Source organism: Poromitra crassiceps, assembly GCF_964638095.1.
Source record: "Poromitra crassiceps genome assembly, chromosome: 9".
NCBI lineage: Eukaryota > Metazoa > Chordata > Actinopteri > Beryciformes > Melamphaidae > Poromitra > Poromitra crassiceps.
In genome coordinates, this window is record NC_139630.1 from 49,194,036 (window position 1) to 49,215,014 (window position 20,979).

A 20,979-nucleotide genomic window follows, 5' to 3' on the forward strand; every position below is an offset into this window, starting at 1 on the left:
GCGTTTAACAACGGCACAATTCTCTATAATAGTTAGTTGGAAATAATTGTCATTTGTCGTTTTGTGTAACGTTAGCACATAGCTAGCTAACGTTAGACGGCTAACGTGGCTAACCATTGTCACTATTAGCTAAGTTACGGTTGGCGAGATACATTTAACGTCAACTTAACCATGCCGATTTGACATTAGCTTGAGTCCCTGTTAAACAGTACGGCTAATAGCTTAGCCTGGCTGCTTGTTGTGTAACGTTACAGTTGTTTTCGCTTTCATTTCATTGTCATGAACGATTTATTCTGTGTATATGAACTCTAGAGATGTCTAAGAGGAGGAACACTGCTCCCGATGCCACCCCGCACAAGCGGGCTAAAGATGTGGAGGAGGAAGAAGAAGCAGCTGGAGATGAAGATGCTGGTCCCAGCCAGCAAACCTCTGTGTCCCATGAGGTATTGAGTGTAACGTTAACGATTGCCATAACGTTACATCACGTTGTCTTCTGGCCTGTATTCCATTGAGTAACATTAATCACCACCAAACAAACATAGGTTTATTTATGCTCCTTAATGTTCTGGTTTCTTTTAATATCTGTTTGTAGCTTCATGTCTAACAATGTTAGTAAAACTAAAAAGTGGCAAGGAAGGTATTGTAATGAGTGACGCTGTATGTTTGGGGTTGGGGGGGGGGGGGATTGCACCCGCGCTGATGAGGCAAGTGATCACACCTGTGCTTGAGCAAGCGGGTGGGATTGAAAGGGGGAAAGTCGAATAGGACATTTGTTTCTGGAGAGCGGAGCACGTTACAGGGCAGAAGCCCAGCCGAGCAAACAGCTTTTGCACTCGTAGTGGAGGGTGGACGGGTGGGTGCCGTTCGCACGCCGTTAGGTTAAGGCTGCCGGCGGTGAAGACAGGCAGCATCTGGGTGGGTGGAAAATCAGGGCCAGGTTCCTGCGGTAGGCAGGGCAATGTGGAGCTAGAGGGAATCCTATAGGAGTGCCTTCTCCGCCACTCTCCAGCCTGTGGCAGAGGCTCTCCTGCCGTCTGTGGAGACGCCTCACTGCGCTGGACCGGTGGCTTCACCCACAGCGAACTTTGAAGGCGGGACCAGCGCCAAAGCTCAGACCCCGCCTGGGGGGGGTCTTGCACTTGTGGACATTTAAGTGCTTTTAAAAAGAAATATACATTTTGATTTATGTCCTCTGTCTTTTATGTGATGTGTAGATTGTTATGTGTTTTAAAGTCGCACTTATAGCCACACATTGCGGGGGGGGGGGGGGGGGGGCAGCTGGGTTATTTAACTGTTCCTGAGGATGTTGCGCATGTGCGCCGGATAGCCTGGTCTTCCTATACGTTTGCAGTGCAATCTTATTAGTGTGCCCTTGTGGGGTGAGATTTGTGGTGTGAGTTGCACTGCTCATTTGCAGTGCCCTAAACTGGAGGGGTGGATTTGCTGTGGTTTTGGCAATTAGCCCATACACGGGAGTAGCCTATACGGCCTATGTTGCTGGCATTCAAAAGGGGGGATTCATACCGCATTCAAGACAACTCGGACCGCCGTAAGTTTCAACACGGAACCTCCGGCCTGGACAGATTTGCGTTCATGCTGCGCCTCCGGCTGGGGGGAAAACCCAAACTGTTGCTATAGCAACCCGTGTTAGCATGGTAGCTACCTACTAGTGAACAATGCTAACCAAACATGCTGAATGTTGAATTTCACACAGAGCGAAACACAGATGACACAAACACATATGAAACGTTAACATTACATCATTAAGACCTCAAATTGTGTGTTAAAACGTCAACAAACGTCTTTATAATAATTTTGTGATAATGATTAACGATGCAAGTTGCAATTGTGATGTGGCTGTGACGTCAACTCGGAGAAACCGGAGCTCTGAATGATACCCGAATTTCCGAGCTGTAATTCTGGCCTGAACGACCGTTCAATTCACTTTTTACAGGTCGGAACCCATTTTTTCCGGCGTTCCGAGTTGTCTTGAACGGGGTCTTAGAACGCAGACTGTGTCCCTTACCTGTGTCTAAGGCTGATGGTGCCTTAAATTATTAATAAAAATTGTTATATTTTGATAACCCATTGGTTTCCTCATCCTTCCATTTCAGCACAGCATACATTGTGTTTGGGCGCTCTACATTCTCACATTTGAGACAAGGTTTATTTCACTTATTTAGAGATTCTCTAAATAAGTTTGACAGACATTTGAGACAAGGTTTATTTCACTTATTTAGAGATTCTCTAAATAAGTGAAATAAACCTTGTCTCAAATGTGAGAATGTAGAGCGCCCAAACACAATGTATGCTGTGCTGAAATGGAAGGATGAGGAAACCAATGGGTTATCAAAATATAAAAATCTTTATTAATAATTTAAGGCACCATCAGCCTTACACACAGGTAAGGGACACAGTCTGCGTTCTAAATCCCCCCTTTTGAATGCCAGCAACATAGGCCGTATAGGCTACTCCCGTGTATGGGCTAATTGCCAAAACCACAGCAAATCCACCCCTCCAGTTTAGGGCACTGCAAATGAGCACTGCAACTCACACCACAAATCTCACCCCACAAGGGCACACTAATAAGATTCCACTGCAAACGTCATCACTTCACTGCAAACGTATAGGAAGACCCGGCTATCCGGCGCACATGCGCAACATCCTCAGGAACAGTTAAATAACCCAGCTGCTCCCCCCCCCCCCCCCCCCCCACAATGTGTGGCTATAAGTGTGACTTATACATATACATATAACATTAATCTACACATCACATAAAAGACAGAGGACATAAATCAAAATGTATATTTCTTTTTAAAAGCACTTAAATGTCCACAAGTGCAAGACCCCCCCCCCGGGGTCTGAGCTTTGGCGCTGGTCCCGGCTTCAATGTTCGCTGTGGGTGAAGCCACCGGTCCAGCGCAGTGAGGCGTCTCCACAGACGGCAGGAGAGCCTCTGCCACAGGCTGGAGAGCGGCGGAGAAGGCACTCCTATAGGATTCCCTCTAGCTCCACAATGCCCTGCCTACCGCAGGAACCTGGCCCTGATTTTCCACCCACCCAGATGCTGCCTGTCTTCACCGCCGGCAGCCTTAAACTAACGGCGTGCGAACGGCACCCACCCGTCCACCCTCCACTACGAGTGCAAAAGCTGTTTGCTCGGCTGGGCTTCCGCCCTGTAACGTGCACCGAACTCCGCTCTCCACAGACAAATGTCCTATTCGACTTTCACCCTTTCAATCCCACCCGCTTGCTCAAGCACAGGTGTGATCACTTGCCTCATCAGCACGGGTGCAATTCCCCCCCCCCCCCCCCCCCAAACATACAGCGTCACTCATTACAGTATAATAAAATGTATATTATTTATGTATCCACTCCAGTTAAGTGCTATAACCCAGTTATCTGTGCTCATATGCAGATGAGTGTTTTCGAAGGACGTGACGTGGGGATTGTGGAGAGTATCACATTGAAGAATTTCATGTGCCACGCTCTCCTGGGACCTTTCACTTTTGGCTCCAATGTCAACTTTGTTGTTGGCAACAATGGAAGTGAGTGTGTAACCACTTTCCCCTGGCTTTTTGCATGTGCCTTGCTTTGCACTGATTTGTTCTGTTTACTACAACATTGAAAACGTCATTGTGCTTATTATTCAACGATTGACAGGTGGAAAGAGTGCTGTTCTGACAGCTCTCATAGTAGCCCTAGGAGGGAATGCCCAAGCCACAAACAGAGGATCATCCCTCAAAGGTTTTGTGAAGCAAGGAGAGAGGTAAACGGCGTCACACCACACCATGTGACAAGCATACTGTGGGTGCGTTCGGAAATAGCACTCCGAGCACCCAGAGCGCACGCTTGGCACAAACTGTACCGTTGGTAACTAAATTGTGAGCGCTGTTGGAATACAGTGTTCGCTTATTCAGAGCGCTACACTCTCGGAGTGGCAGAGCGCACTCTCGGCACTCCGTCTGAGGAGATGAGGTGTCAGAGCGCCAAGGGATGATGAATTGCTAAAATGGCAAAACAAAAACACAAGAAGAGAATGGAGGAGTGGAGCTGAGAGCAGATAAGAGTGAGCTGTTTGTATGTGTAGCAGTTAGCTAACTGCTAGCCAGTAGCATGGGTTTCTAAAACTAATGACCCGTTTCTTAATTCATACAGAAAGAGCACACTCTGGCTCTTTAAACAGCCGCACTCGCATTTTCGTGCAGAGCGTCAGATTGGATTTCCGACCTGTACAAGCTTTAAATTGGCAGTTTAGACCAGTGGTTTTTGGGTTTTTCAATGGCCAATGCCAATATTTAGAGAGAAGGACGGCCAATAGCTGATCCATATATATAGTCGATTAAAAAAAATCACGTCTGATAAAATACAATTTAATGATACCCAACGAGACACCAAATTGCTGAACTTAAAATTTAAATGAACATGTTAGTCGTATTATAATTATTATTTATTTATTTTCAGGGACAGTGCAAAATTAATGAACATTTGCATGTAAATGTGCCGCATTGTAGCCTTAGCTAATTTCCATCCGTAGTCCCTCGACAGGTAGAGGAAAGTGCAAAAAGTTTAAAAAGAAATAGAAAAATGAGTACATACATAGGGCAACTGGCAGGGATACGATGTAAGTGACATATACATACATATGGGGTAAAGAGGAGAGGAGACATACATATACATGAAGGAGGCATTTAACTTTCCAATTCAGGTGTGCATATACAGATTTTCAATTCGGGTATGCAATACAGATAAAACAAAAGCAGGAGACATTAGGGACATTGACTAAGGTAGACATTGGACTTTCAGGGATATACATATACAAAAAACAACATATGAAACAGAAGGGTTTAGATGTGGTCGCAGTTTTGGTTTGATCTGAGCCATGAAGGTGTGAATGCTGCTACTCTCTCTGACTGACATTGGTAGGCTATTCCACAGTTTGCTACCTCTGTAGGACAAAACATTTTGTCCGACAGAGGACCATCTCAGAGGTAGTTCACACATTAATACGCAACGCTAGTAGCTTGTATTCATTGACAATTTTTTCTTTTCTCCTTACTTAGTTACAATGAAACTCAGTCTTTTGTGATGACGCTTTCCTCATGGTGTATTGGGCCTAAATTGAAACAGTTTCTGCAAGGTGGATCACTTGCTTCTCAGTGGATTCAATGCATGTTTTGTGTGTTTTCTCAGCTCAGCGGATGTATCAATCAGCCTGCGTAACAAAGGAAAGGATGCTTACAAACCAGACGTTTATGGTAACGTCATCACTGTAGACCTGAAAATAACACGCGAGGGGTTGAGGACCTACAAACTAAAGAGCAAATCTGGTAAAGACCTTTAAAGAGATGAAATACTCTTTTTGCTTTTTGTTTGGTTCAGCTCTATATACAGTGGTTTAATGAGCACTAGGGATTTAACATGTTTTCCCCTGTCCTATAGGTCTGATTGTCTCAACCAAAAAGGACGAGCTTGTGTCCATCCTGGATAATTTTAATATTCAGGTATGAGCTCTGTGAGCCTTACCATGACCAATTTGTTTTAGAATTGCATTTCTGAGTTTCTGACATAAATTACACTTGTTTATTTTTCTTTAACAGGTTAACAATCCTGTGTCGATTCTTACTCAAGAGATGAGCAAGCACTTCCTACACTCTAAAGGAGAGGAGGACAAGTACAGGGTGTGTTTAACAGTATTGATAATGTTTCAACAGTTTTCCATTTCGGACAACAAAGTCTACCTTAATCTCGATATCCTAACAATACGGTACTTTTTGGTAAAAAAATAAAGGGAAGTAGTGGAGGAAATAGCCATTATAGAAGGATGTGTAATTACCCATTGCTCTTGCCTCACTGTACATTATATGTGATATATTATTCCCCTGGTCAGTTTTTTATGAAAGCCACCCAGCTGGAGCAGATGAAGGAGGACTATCTCTACATCAAAAGCACCAGGCAGAGCACTCTGGAAAAAATGGAGCAACATGGGAATGTAAGAACTAATCTGCCTGACACTAGTATTATACTATACTAATTATTATATATTATACTGTATTACATCAAAGAGTCTGCTTTCTTGTGAATGGCATCTTCCTATTTGACTTGATCTAGATCACCTAGCTTTAAAATAGCATAGCTACTTCTTGTCCTGTATGGTGATCATGGCTAAGTTCATATGACTGTTGCAGTGCTTGAAGGATTTAAGGCGGAAGAAAGAGGAGAAGCAGGACCGCTTCACAAGCTTGTCATCCCTGGCTGAAATGGAGGCCACACTGAAAGGGTTGCAGAACCAGATGGCTTGGGTTGTGGTGAGATCAACACCACCTTGTCATTTCTAGCTTTTCATCTTACATATTTCACTCTGCTGGCATCACAGGGACTGTATTGCAATCTTCATCCATGCATGTGTGTTGCATGAAACCTCAACATTTAGATATCCTACCTAGATCGTTGAACTGATTGTATCACATGATGCACTTTAAAAGGATATTGGTTCTTAAGTGAAACATGCTTGAATGTAGCACACTGATGACTGAAGAAATCTTCATCTGAACATCACTGACCATGGCTTAACTGTGACAGGTGATTGAGATGGAGAGGGAGGTACAGCCAATGCGACAGGATCTGCAGTCACACAGACAGTCTACAGATAAATATGACGAGAAGGTGGAAGAATGGAAGGTATGCTCCTAGACCTAGAGTAGTCGTCATAAAATCCTAGTTAGAGCACCCTTACTGTATTATGTTACATGGTTGTATTTATTACTTGTGCACATCTGTTTGGGTATAAATGGATAAAAGAAATGCAGCAATAAACAAGACTGTAAGCACCTGTCCATGTAGAGCCCTACCCTATCCTTGGCCCTTGAATTCTAATGAATACAAGATGGAATTAAAAAACAGAGATAGCCAAGACTGTGGGTGTTTTGACTTCAACAAGATGGGTATCAACAACGCCAGTCTCCACCCCTCACTGATGATCACTTTGTGTCTCTGGCCTGTGTTCCCGTCACTGTGCAGAACAAGGTGGAGGAGGCCGAGAGTAAATCCAAGCAGATCCAGGACCAGTTGGATGGCCAGGTGATGGGCATGCAGGAGCTGCAGCCCCAAAGCACTCAGCTGAAGGTCGAGGCCCAGAAACGCAACGCCCTTCTTAAGTCCAGCGAGGTCAGAGTTCAGGCACTACATTGAGCAGACAAAGTGTAAAATATTGTTTCAAATATGTTCAGTCACCTTTTGTGGAATTGCTCAAATTAGGCTATGTCCCGGTACCCTGAAGCAACCTCTAGTTGCACGCGTGCCGCCATTGGCACGTGGTAGCTTAACCAATGGCACACTAGAAATTAAGCGTAAGTGTCTTACCCATGACATGTTAATGCTTAACCAAAGATTGCATATCGCTTTGGAAGATGAATTTCCCAACATAACACAGGCCCATCTTAGTCTTCAAAAGTGGGCGTGTATTCTCTCTAGTTTTGCATCATAGATATGGCATGAGCACAGCCACAATAGAAATTCACACACCATTACAGTGGCAACTTTATAGTGGCAGATTAACCCATTGATAGCTGATGCAGCATTTGTGTGTGCCTACGCGAACCGCGTTAACGCGGTTCGTGGTCTTAAAGGGATATGCACACAAATGAGGGATATACACACAAATGCTGCATCAGGTATCAATGGGTTAAAGCGCTCTGCTTTTTCCTCTTCTCAGGCATAAACTAGGACAAATCTGTTTAAAATTGACTGTTATTGATTTCTGGAAAATGCATTGCAGCAGCAGTTGTACACTTTGAATAAGCCACTCTGGTTGAGTTGATAAATTATGTATGCGATTCAGGTAACTGTCCAGAGATGCAAGAATAACCTGAGAGACCTGGACAAGGACAAGGATCAACTCTCAACAAGGATAAATGAGCTTAAATTGAGGTATTGACTCATTCTTTTTTGGATTTGACCTGAGACTTGAATTAATTTTAGGGTCTAAATTTTGTGATTAAACGCTGTTGCACACCAAGAGCGATGCGAATATACAGCACGAAATTGCGATGCAAATTTTGACCCACCTGTCAATCACAGCAGCAGAGGTGTACTGTACACGTTGGACATGCATTTCAGAAAAATCGACAGTGGTCCAAAAAAATAAATGCTCAGCAAAATTTGCCGTCCGTTGGTATGCAAACTATGCATGGTTGGAATGACTGATATAGGTTCGAAAAACATTGACGTGTAAATTAATTGCACAGAGAAGAAGAAAAAAATGCTCCCGGTGGGTAAGGACCTTTATTCTTTCTTTCCCTATGCCTTTTTTTTCTTTATTTTACCTGTACCTGTACCTGTACGCTGTCTCTCAAGGCCAATTCATTTAGGAAATGTGTATATCTCCCCGACAAAACTACAAATGCACAGCTGGACTGTGCAGAATCAGCATTTGTTCTCTTTAAATCCATAGCCTTTCCTTGGTTTTACTCCCTCCAATCTTTGCTTTCTCACCCCTGCAGCATCAGTAATACAAGTGGAGTGGAGAGCCAGGAAAGGACAAAGCGTATGGAGCAGATCCAGAATGAGCTGGAGAATCTGACACACCAGGTCTCCACTCTGGATCAACAGATCGACCAGTACCAGTCGGCCTGCATAAGCTCCAAGGATGAGCTCAGGAAGTTGAGGTGGGGAATGTTTGAAAAGCATTAAAGGAGAATTCCGGTTTTTAGGCCTCCGTCTGGCAATACCCGTAGAGACACTGCGGAACGCGGCATCATTCAGAAACCACGCCCAAGACGGGGGAAAACGGAAACCCCCCCTCCAATCCTGGCGTTCTCCTATGTCACGTGCATGGTTGCGTGTTGCACAAAAAGATCATATATACGGAAGATGAACACTCCAACTTACTTCTTGACAGCTTACTTCTTGACAGCATTTTTTTTCCCAGCAGTGGTGGCAAAGGGTTGTAGCTTGGTTGTGCGAGTGTAGTATGTCAGCTAGTGATGCGCGGGGTCAGGGTTTTTTAAGGCCCGCCCCAACCCAACCCGTCATTGGAGCCAGCCCGCCCCGCCCAGCCCGTTAAAATATCTGAAAATTCCCAACCCAGCAGCCCGCAACGGCCAATTTAATGTAATATGTCTCCGGACTCAGGAGGAGCACAACAGAGCTTCCAAGGTGTGCAAAGTAGCTAATAACTCTGTCTCTCCCCCCCCCCTCTCTCTCACACACACACACACACAGACACTCACATGCTGCTGTGCGCGACAACAGTTGTACTGCTCTGGATGAGTTGCGCGGCTGCTTTCATGTCGGTCTTTCTTCAATTAATTAAGCGTAGTAGTGTGCAGCAGGTGCGTAGACGGCTTGCAGATACGGCTTTTTTAATTATCTCATGCGCTCGCAGCCGGTCACGTAGCCTAGTTGCAGTAAAGTTGACAAACAGATCCCAGTCGAGTCCACAACAGAAAATCTGCGGTGGCATTAGATGGACACTTCAAATAATAATTACCGTAAATTCCGGACTATAAGCCGCGGCTTTTTTCCCGTTTTTTGGCCTTTTTTGGCCCCTGCGGCTTAAATAACGGTGCGTCTTATGACTCTTATCTATGGATTTTTTCAGCAAACGGCCACTCGGGAACCTCCAAAATCTATGGATGTTGGTATGAGGCAGAACGAGAGCAAGACAGACATTACGAGAGCGAGACCCTGATTGGATGATGTTGCAAAAAATGTGTCTCGCGACCTGATTGGAGCACTGTGCCACTACGCTCTCTCAGCCACTACGGTAAAACACCCTCCCTCCTCCCTCGCTCCGGGGGGAAAAAGGCAGCGATTGAGAATTCATTGAAATTGAATGTAACATTCCCAATTCTATGTATTACATTCTAAAAAACTAACAGCAACATTTTGGAAGGCTAAGCCACACAACTAGCTCGTTGTAATCTAACATCATGCTTCAAAAGATGGAGAACTGGCTGTGTTACGACGATGGCGGCGAGAAGAAGAAGGAAAGAAGGAAATCGAGTAGCAGCACGTAACCTTGGCATCAGGGTGTTGACACAGAGAGCAGACGGCCGAGGTGCCGTTCAGATCCGACTGAAGGCTCAAGTTTGCCAGTGGATCCTGACAGCGTGGAGGAGTGTCAAAACATCCACGATCAACAACGGGTTCCGAAAGGCTGGACTGCTGCGTGATGAAGAGGAGGACGCCGCCAGCTGAGGGCCTTCAGAGGCTGTTCGATTCCGACAGTGACGAAGAGGAGTTCGTTGGTTTTGAGAGCGACAACGAAGGAGAGAGGAGAGTGGCTGACGAAGCCACCCTGAGCCTGTTCGTTTCCGACACTGAAGATGAGGACTTTGGTGGTTTTAGTACGCAGGAAGAAGACGAAGATGAGGATTAATGACTTGACTTTCCTGGTTACAGCCGTGTACTGCACCTTAGCCTAAAAGATGAAGACGAGGATTAATGACTTTTCTGGTAGGCTGATTACCGTATATTTTAAGCAGCCGTGTTACTGCAACTTTAGGCTTACGCGCTTACTGTCGTGTTACAGGCACTTTATTTTGCACTTTAAAAAAAACACATTTAATTTAGCCATTGATATTGCCTCGTCAAGCGCTGTAAGCTTTGTTTTTTGTTATGGTACTACTGTAGGCTATAATGTAGATCAGTGGTTTTCAACCTTTTTCATGCCAAGGACCCCTAAATTTACACAGCACAGTACATGTTCTGTAGCTACTATTGCACTAAATGGTAACACTTGAATACGTTATGCAAATATGCAACTTGTTTTGTTGAAATGTTAATAAATGGGAGCTTCCCCAAACAGCCATCTCTTTTCCGACAATCCCCTCTGTGCACGAAGCCTTACATATGGTAATTAAACATCAAAACACCCGCGGCTTATAGACCGGTGCGGCTTATAGAAGAAAAAAATAGTCACCTTTGAAGGTGCGGCTTATAGACCGGTGCGCCTTATAGTCCGGAATTTACGGTACAGCGAATAATCCTTCCAAAATGTTTGTTTTGAGAGCACAGAGGCTACCTCATTGAAGCGTTTCTTTACTCCATGTAGGCTATAGTATAGAGAGTGCAGCAAGAGTCTGTCTGATTGTGTGTAGACGTGAGAGAGAGTTCACGGTTAATTACTCTGCATGTTTCACTGCTCTAAATTATTTAATAATGTTGCTTTGTCACGTTCTGAGCCTGCCCGGCCCGCACCCGCGATATTTTCATAATTTGCCAACCCAGCCCGCCTGCGGGGCGGGCCAGCCAGCGACCCTGCGGGTTCTGGGTGACCCGCGCATCACTAATGTCGGCGGTCACAATAATACAACTTTTACTTTATTAAACTAGGAATCTTGCCTGCCCGATTCCTAGGGTGGAGACTCGAGATGATGCGCCATGGCTGCAGTTGTGGAAATCGCAAGCTCCACAGGCTCCCAAAATCGTGATTGACAGAGAGACACCGCCCCCCCACCTAGGCGCCATCGTGCAACTGTGCGCAATCGGCTGATACTACATTACAGTTGCTCGAGTGACATCACTGACATCACAATTGCTCAAGTGACATCACTGATGACATCACTATTGATAAGTGACATCACTGATGGGGGTGGATAAATCCAGAAGGAGGCGATAAAGGATGCCAACTGTCATTAAACACCACAGACGAAGAACACCTCAATGATGACATCACAATCGTGACAGACACCACCGCCACAGACACTGCCGCCCACTTAGCCAATTTTCAGATATTTATTTTTCGCTCGGTCGCTTGATTCAACCCTTTGGAATCACTCTGTCGCTCTGTTTAAATCGCTCATCAACAGGCACACGAATTGACGGACATGTGGGGGCTATAACGTTACGCAATGTCATGATTAGGGGTGGGGGAAAAATCGATACACCACAGTATCGCGATATTTTGCCTGACGATATCGTATCGATATTTGGACGCCAAATATCGATATTGCAACAATTTTTTTTTTTTTTTTTTTTTTGCAAGCCATGCCAGGCCACCGGGCTACTATAAACTTTAGTTCCAAGGCCAGCAGTAAACAAACGGTAGCATATTTTCATTTTGTTTTAACAGTAACAGTTTTGTCATAACAGTCATTTACAAATTCCCCAGTTACTGAATGGGCTGCACAAAATGTTTTGTGTAAGTGAAGTGAAGTTGCAAAAACTACATAAGTACAGTAGTCCACACACACATCCAGTTAAGGTGGACTGTAAGTAGACTGTAACAAACAGTTCAGTTTGTCAGGTGCATGCAACTATGACATGACTTTATGAAAGTTGTTGGTCTGTCTACTTGACAATGTTGCTGCAATAAAATGGTTGAAGTCAGATGTACAGACTGAAAAATTGTTCTTATATAAACCAGATGTTGACAAAGTCTTCCTTTGGGGACATCATTTGCAGTTGAAAAAGTAAGAAATCGCAATATATCGAAATATCGCAATATTCAATATATCGCAATATCGATATATCGCAATATCGAAAATATCGCAGTATCGCAATACTATCGTATCGTGACTCAAGTATCGTTTCAGTATCGTATCGTGGGCATCTGGTGATTCCCACCCCTAGTCATGATGTTTGTCCACTACGAGCCACCGTCTTTGTTTACAAGCTAAGCCTATCAGCGTGCTCCTAACGCGAGCTCCATACCGGTAGTACAGACTTCACTTCATGTCAGCTGTCAGCCTGTCAATGCGGTTTGTTGCCACACAATAAACCAGCGGTTTGTTCCAAGCCAGTGTGATCCTTGACTCGCTCTCACACGGCAGCCAATCAGCCTTGAACAGCGAGCGACTGATGCCAGCGCATTTTCGCTCGAGTTGGGATATTTCATCTGGGGCGACGAGCGTATTTTCTCCCTATGGCTGGTTTCACACCGACGACCCAAGCCTTGCCTTGCCTCAACCCACGCCTACGCCGAGCTGGGCGTGAACCTGTTACACGCTTTTGCGATCACACCGCACGCCTTTTGCACGCCGAACCTGGAGCCGAGTCACAAGCGCCTCTCCTCTCTCCCGACTGTATTTTTTCACGTGTTGTCCAGAATTGTCATGGGTAGCCTCTAGGTAAAATAAATCGGATATATTTAATGTTCTATTGATGCTGGATATGTATAACCAGGTCTGACTATAGTCGGACATTTTAGAGAGGTGATCTTGCAATGTGCTGGCAGCCTGGCACAACAACATTGTCCATCTTGCTTCTTCGGTCGCTATTCTCTCTCATGAAGATTTGTTTGCCGACGGGGAGAAAGCCCCACGTGATAGCCACCCGTCAATCTCTCTGTCTCTCTGCTCAACGTGTTGTAGTAACTCCATTTTATTTTGAAATTCAGTTGACTTTGCAATTTCCGACGGATATTGTGCGTTTTTCTTTCATGGCTTGACAGAAGAAGCCTGCCTGCACGCGCCTTGTCGGCTTCAAAATAGAACTCACGCCTATTCGATAAAATCGGCAAGGCACAGGCAAGGCGTGGGTACACGCAGGGTTCACGCTCAGGCGGCCGGTGTACACAGCCTCGTTGACTAAAACGGACGCCTATTAAAAAGCGTGGGTAAAGGCAAGGCATAGGCAAGGCTTGGGTCGTCGGTGTGAAACCAGCCTATCGCTCTGTCTCTATCGCTCGGACGCCCATCGATTTTTCTCCCGGGCGAATATACGCTCAATCGCTCGTTTGCATTGACTTTGTATGTAATCTCGATGCCAGCGAAAAACTTTTAATAAGTCGGTGTGAACGCAGCTTAAGAGAAGATACAGCTCAATCAAAAACAGACATGGTTTTCTCAATGCTGTAAACATTGACAATATTTAATAGCAGACAGCCGGTATAAGTGTCTCACCCCTTACTAGCCTGACTTTTGCCTCTTGCAGACAATGGCGCTGTGGGAAATATGAATCCCCCAAACCCTGTTATTGGTCTTTTAATTGTATTTTCCCATCCTCAGGCAGGAGCAGCTTGGGCTCCAGAGCGGCATTGACTCCAACAGGAGGAACTTGCAGACCATGGAAAGCAGTCGCTCCAATCGCCTGCGGCGCTTCGGAGAGAACATGCCGGCCATCCTCCAGAGCATCAACAAAGCCTACGAGAGCCGTCAGTTCAGACAGAAACCCCGGGGGCCACTGGGTAAGACTGAGTGCCTGTTTGTGCACGTGTGAACAATTCGACATCTTTTTCTTGTCTTTTCTCTTTACCCCTATCCCTAAATGGAGAGATGAACCCCATCTCTCTATTTCTCACCTTACCTTCAGGGTTGGTACAAAGTCTTGAATGTTTGAAAAACACTTGATTTTAAGTCATGTTTTTGAGGTTAGGATTATCCCGGGGCCTCACCTGGTAGAATGCGTACCACAAAGGCTTAGTCCTTCGCGTGGCCGACCCGGGTTCGAATCCGACCCGTGGTCCTCTGCCGCATGTCATCCCCATCTCTCTCTCCCCACCTTTCCCGTCTACTGTCCTATCAAATAAAGGCGCCCCAAAAAATCTTATAAAGGGGGGGGGGGGGGGGGGGGAGTTAGGAATATGCTTGAATTTGGCTATTGTCCTTGAAAAGTGCTTGATTTTCAACATAATCTGGTGTTTCATCTGCACAGTCAGTCACTCATGTAAACCAAAAATCGTTTAATACCTAAATGAAACTAGGGATGGGGCCGATCCAATATCTGACCCCCCCCCCACTCCCTGTTTTATTATGACCCCCCCACTCCCTGTTTTATTATGACCCCCCCACTCCCTGTTTTATTTTTTATTTTGGCTCCAAGTGAAATGTTTTATGGTCACTCACAATTCGCTTGGCTGGGCTGGTTGGCTTGGTTCCAGGCTTAAAACTCGTTATAAGGATTTTTCGATGTCTATGGGGAATTCCCTTCCGGACCAGTAGACGTCACGGAACGTCACGTCAGAGCATGTGAGCGGAGCGGAGCGGTGATAATTACCGCTCTTCGCTCCCAGAGCGGTCCTTTCCACCCGCTCCAGCGCTCACGGCCACTCAAGACCGCTCTGCTCCAGACCGCTCCCCGCTCGATACAGATTTCACCCGCTCGCACTCACCCCTCCGCTCCGCTCAAAAGAATAAAAGAGATCAAAAGGCCATGGTGTTTTAATTTGCGTTTAAACGGCTGGGCAATGGGCATTGCTCACTACAAATAACGTGAGCTCAGCAGAGTCTGCTGCATGCTCGTTTCTCTTCCTTCTCGTCTCGCAGCAGCTGGCAAGAAAATAGTGGGCGTGCACATGAAGTAAGCCAAGTCTGGAGCGGACATCACAGTAGAGGCTGTCACTCATCCAAATCACGTTAAATCTGCGAGGGATATATATAGCACCTGGATTACATATATGTTTCACATAGGGTTGTGTTTTGATTTCTGTGTTTTATTTTGTCCAATATTGAAATGTTCTACAATTGCATGTTGTGCTAACATAAACATTATTTCTATCTACCACTTAGCCTATTTAGGCTGATTTGGTTGGTATTTCTTGTCGAAATGTATGCATGCTGGGAGATTTCACATGTGGCTCAATTAGCCACGCACCGATGCATTCTGTTTCGAACATGTTGTGATCGAAACTGGAGCGGGACTGAGCGGTACTGAGCGGGTGATCAGTGCCGCTCCAACTTTTGCTCCGGTACCGCTCTGGTGCCCGCTCCCCGCTCAAGCCAAAATCCCCCCGCTCCGCTCACATGCTCTGCGTCACGTCACGTGACTGTTGAGCTCTATTTTACTCTTCAAAAGCTCTATGAACCCTTTACATTTCTTGTTCCTTTCCTTGTCCCAGCTATCCTCGGGCCTCAGCAAGGGACTAACTACATCTACAACCAAGAATCTAATTCACCTCTTCTTTGTCCTGCTCTCCACCAGGCTTCTGCATTAGCCTGAAGGACCCACAGATGGCTCTGGCTGTAGAGGTCTGTCTGAAGAGCCTCATGCAAGCCTTTACTTGTGACAATCATGATGATGAGAAGGTGCTGCAGGGCATCATGGCCAGAGAGTGCCGTGGAGGCCGCAGGCCCATCATCATCACCAGCGGCTTCCTCTCACAGGTCCACAACACCAGCAGGAGGTGAGGGCATGTACAACAGGACATATCAGGGTTCCCACGGCTCCTTAAAATCCTTGAATGTTAGTGAATTTGAGAAAGTGAGACAAAACAAGTCCTTGAAGGTTTTTGAAAATGGACATAAATAGACATGGGGCATTGAAAGTGCTTGCATGTATTTATTTTGTGCAAGAATAGAATTTTAAGTTCCTTTTGATATATATATATTTCTTTAAAGTGATAATCTTGAAGATGTTCATGTAAATAAATGTCTGTTAAGTCCCTATCTATCTGATGGTGAGTTAACACAATGGTGATTGAGCCTATGGCTCATTGATGGAAGCCTTTTGCATTCTCAGTATTGATGAACTTGGTGTCTCTGGTGATGGAGGGTGAGCAGAGCTAACACAATAGACTCAGTCTGTAGGTTTCCGACAACTCTTGTGTGAAGTAGGGCTGTCAATCTCCCTCTATAATCAAATTCGAATTTCAGTGCTTTATACATTTTAATATTCGAATTATATTCGAATATTTTAATTAATTTTTAATTGAATTAAAAAAAAAAAAAAAAAAAAAAAAATTTGGTCTGAGTGAATTGTTGTCTTCTCTTATGTTATGTTCTGATTCTAAATATAGCTGAATCTTTGGGTTTGACCAAGTAAAACTTTTTCTAAGCATTTTACCAAATGTAGATGGAAAAGTGAATGGTGGATGAATATTCAAAATAATATTAGGCTTATCACAAATAGTCCAGCAATGATGTTTATTTAAGAAAACATGTTCCTTGTACAATGTACATACATTCATTGCATTAGAAAATAGGTCAGATAACCAGAGCTTAGTTAATATTAATCAGTGATGTATTGGTGCTGTCTGAAATGCTAAAATAAAATAATTGATAATAAAAAAAAGACACAGCCTTTGTTTGAGCTCCTTATCAATAAACAAATAAGTAAACTTTGCCAAAACAACAATGAGCCATGAACCAAAAAAATCAGTCACGTATTGCACTTAAGAGCTACAGGTTTACATTCAGTATAGCAGCTTCAACAGTCAACTTCAGTTAACAATGAATGAACATACATTTTAAGAGCTACAGGTAGGTTTACATCAGTATAGCAGCTTCAACAGTCAACTTCAGTTAACACTCTTTTCTTCAAGTATGTTGTCAGAACTTGTCACTGTTCTAGTGTTCTAAAAAAAAAAAAATTTTTTTTTTTTTTAAATAAATAAATATTCGTTTTAAAAAAATAATAATAATCGAATTTCGTTCATAATTATTAAATTCGAATAATATTCGAATATCAAAATTCGTTTCAACAGCCCTAGTGTGAAGTAGGATAACAAGCTATTTTGTGTCTGTTTTTGTGTCAGGGCTGTGAACCATCCTGATTACCCTTCAGTGCTGCAATCTCTAGAAATTGAGGATCCAGTTGTGGCCAACTGCCTGATTGATCAGAGGGGAATTGAGAGCATTCTGCTCATCAAGGTAACAAGCAATTGTTCCATTGGGAAAGGACTCATTGACATAATAGGGACATTATCATGTATTTGGAGATGAAGGCCACCATTATCTTAATTGCAAAGCATGATTGTTAGTGATTGTTCAGAAGATGTATGGCATTTATGTGAATCTTATGTGCAGAATAATGCAGAGGCTCGGAGAGTGATGAAAAGCGGAAACCCCCCTAGGAACTGTAGCGTGGCCTTCTCTATCGATGGAGATCAGATCTTCGATAACCGCACCTACACCAGTGACCAGAGCAGAGCCAAATACCTCTCAGGAGATGTTGAGGAGGACATCAGGTGTGTTTGTGTGTGTGTCTGGTGTGCTGTAATGACCAATGAAATGCTTGCATCTGCCAGCTTAGTGAGATGACAAGATGATGCGCTTCACCAGATGGCCTCTAGAGGGCATGTTGGACTGTAAAGCGTCTGGCATACTCTTCGCGCACGCGCTGGAGGCGGGGCTCCACGGAGGGCGCGCGCACTCTGCGCGGCCCAAAACAGAACATAGTCAGTGCGCAGCTCGCTCCTCCCACCCCCCTCCTCTTGTTGAAGCTCCAGGGGAAAATGGCGGTGAGTAGTGCCAGGCAGTCTGAATGAAATTGAATGTAACGTTCCCAATTCTATGTATTAAATTCTAAAAAACGGCCCTCAACATTTGGGAAGGCTAAGCCACACAACTAGTTCGTTATAATCGAACGTCATGCTTCGAAGGCAACTTTACGACGATGAGGACGGTGAGGACTCAATCACAGCAGATATCCGCTGATAGCCTACCACGGAGATCTCACAGGCACAGGCAGCAAAACCCGACGCGCTGATAGAAAAATCTCCATGGACGCGCAGCGCTGCGCTCAGGCCTCGCCCCCCGGCACGCCCCGTGCGATGACGTCAAAATCGCCGCGCGCCCTATGCGCTTGGCTGGGCGCGAAGACTATGCCAAAGGCTTAAGATGCAGTCACAAAATCAAGTTGGTCAGTGTATGGAAGTTGATCTAATCGATTTCTGATGTGCACGCATGTCTGTCATTTGGAGGTGCACAGACAGCAGACCAGCAACATTGTACTCAATCCAGAGTTTTTGTCTTTCGGTAAAAATAAAAATAAATGCAAATAAATACATATAAAAATAATAATAATTGTTACCTATAAATGCAAAAAAAAGGGAGTATGTCATATAAAGCTGTCTTCTTGTCTTCATACATCACAACTTCTTTCCCTTTCCTCTTCTCTCTTTACCTTTCTTCTGTCTCTCTCCTCTCTACCTTTGCTTCTCTCTGTCTCTCCTCTCCCAGGCTCTTGCAGAGGGAGCTGGAGAACCAGACGGCCCAGGCTAACCGCTTCCAGCAGCAGACGAGGGCTGTCGAGGATGCCATCAAACAGAACGAGGGGCTGCTGAAGAGAGCCAACACAGAGCAGAGGAATACCACAGTAATCATTTTACTTCTCACTGTTCATCTCTTTCTGACCCCAGGATATTGATATATAATAAAATAATAATAATAATAACTTGGATTTATATAGCACCTTTCACGCACCCCAAGGATGCTTTACAATAAACTGACAAATAATGACGAACAGAGAGAACAGAGTAGACTATAGGCCAAAGGCTTTGTTAAACAGGTGAGTTTTGAGGGTTTTCTTGAAGGAGTCCAGGGATGGGGTGTTGCGGATCTCTGCCGGGAGAGAGTTCCAGAGGGTGGGGGCCGCCACATTGAAAGCTCTGTCCCCAAAGGTTCGCAGGCGCTTGTGGTGGATGGAGAAGAGACCAGAGTCTGAATACCTCACATTCCAAGATGGGGTGTAGGGGTGGAGGAGGTCAGATAGGTACTGGGGGGCAAGTGCATAGAGGGATTTGTAGGTGATGTGGGAGTTGACCGGGAGCCAGTGGAGATGGATGAGGGTGGGGGCGATGTGCTGCCAGGGCTTGGTGCGGGTCAGAACCCTGGCAGCTGAGTTCTGCACATATTGGAGCCTGTCCAGGGCTTTGCTGGGTAACCCGAACAGGACTCCATTGCAGTAATCCAGATGGGAGGTGATAAAGGTGTGGATGAGGGTCTCGGCTACAGAGTCTGAAAGTGATGGCCGGAGTCTGGAGATGTTTTTGAGGTGGTCGAAGGCAGATTTGGTGATGGATTTTATGTGTGAGTGAAAGGAGAGAGTGGAGTCAAGGATGACACCCAGGTTGCGGACTTCAGAGGATGGGGAAATGGAGCAGCCGCCTCATCGAGGAGATGATAGATGAGATGAGGATGTGCGTGATTATCTGCAAATAATGTCATCACCCATTAGCCTCAAAAGTGTCAGCCATGCTGATCCAACAGTAACTACCGTAAATTCCGGACTATAAGACGCACCGGTGTATAAGCCGCGGGACCAAAATTGACTATTTTTTTCTTCTATAAGCCGCACCGGACTATAAGCCGCGGGTGTTTTGATGTTTAATTACCATATGAAAGGGTTCGTGCACAGAGAGGAATGTCGGGAAAGAGATCGCTGTTTGGGGAAGCTCCCATTTATTAACATTTCAACAAAACAAAACAAAAGTCAGGTCACTAATCCCCAGACAAAATCACACAACAATAGGCTACCGTATATGTGCAGCAAACCTGTAACCAGAGAAGTCAAGTCACTAATCCTCGTCTTCCTCTTCTTCCTGCGTACTGAAACCACCAAAGTCCTCATCTTCAGTGTCGGAAACGAACAGGTTCAGGGTGGCTTCGTCAACCACTCTCCTCTCTCCTTCAGGTGCCATGGCACGAGTCCGATACCTCACGAGTCCGACACCTCACGAGTCCGAAAAAAGAGGCTAACTTCCCCCAGACCCTAACCCAAAACCTAACCTCTCCCACCCCCACGCCTAAACCTAACATCCCCCAGACCCTAACCCAAAACCTAACCTCTCCCACCCCCACGCCTAAACCTAACCTCCCCCAGACCCTAACCCAAAACCATGAGGTGTCGGACTCGTGAGGTATCGGACTCGTGAGGTATCGGACTAGGGGGCAGTCCCCGTGGCGTCATCCTCTTCATCCCGCAGCAGTCCAGCGTTTTGGAACCCGTTGGTAATTGTGGATGTTTTCACACTCCTATAATATTCCGTGATCTTCCTTTGTGTGAATTCGCCGAAGTTTGTGATTTTCTCCTGATAGTCGGGAGGGAGTTGTTCAGTAGTTCTCCCCCGGACGGACAGTCCCTTTTGCCCAGGTTACGCGCGGCTGCTCTGTTTGATCGGCGGCTGCTCTCTTTTAATGCGAGATTGACTGCTTTCAACTTGAAAGCTGCCTCGTGTGAATTTCTGCGTACCTTCCCCATGGTAAGTGAGAGTGTTGCTTCTACTGCTCGTCTTGTTGTGAATATTCCTTGATCTTCCTTTGTGTGAATTCGCCGAAGTTTGTGATTTTCTCCTGGTAGTCGGGGGAGGGAGTTGTT

At 45.2% G+C, this 20,979-nt stretch overlaps 1 protein-coding gene across 1 annotated transcript in view; it reads left to right on the forward strand.

Annotated features, from left to right (window-relative positions):
* Window positions 1–377: 377 nt before the first annotated feature.
* LOC310782051 (structural maintenance of chromosomes protein 6-like) overlaps window positions 378–20,979 on the forward strand; it is a 30,024-nt gene continuing 9,422 nt past the window's right edge. Inside the window, exons 1-17 of the mRNA XM_083642707.1 lie at window positions 378–443; window positions 3,419–3,548; window positions 3,664–3,769; window positions 5,194–5,330; window positions 5,443–5,504; window positions 5,601–5,681; window positions 5,891–5,992; window positions 6,189–6,308; window positions 6,583–6,681; window positions 7,021–7,167; window positions 7,841–7,929; window positions 8,502–8,666; window positions 13,953–14,131; window positions 15,865–16,066; window positions 17,417–17,531; window positions 17,688–17,848; window positions 18,843–18,978. Of these exons, the coding sequence (XP_083498833.1) occupies window positions 3,419–3,548; window positions 3,664–3,769; window positions 5,194–5,330; window positions 5,443–5,504; window positions 5,601–5,681; window positions 5,891–5,992; window positions 6,189–6,308; window positions 6,583–6,681; window positions 7,021–7,167; window positions 7,841–7,929; window positions 8,502–8,666; window positions 13,953–14,131; window positions 15,865–16,066; window positions 17,417–17,531; window positions 17,688–17,848; window positions 18,843–18,978 (2,031 nt within the window). The 5' untranslated portion in view covers window positions 378–443. The remainder of the gene's footprint in view (window positions 444–3,418; window positions 3,549–3,663; window positions 3,770–5,193; window positions 5,331–5,442; window positions 5,505–5,600; window positions 5,682–5,890; window positions 5,993–6,188; window positions 6,309–6,582; window positions 6,682–7,020; window positions 7,168–7,840; window positions 7,930–8,501; window positions 8,667–13,952; window positions 14,132–15,864; window positions 16,067–17,416; window positions 17,532–17,687; window positions 17,849–18,842; window positions 18,979–20,979) is intronic.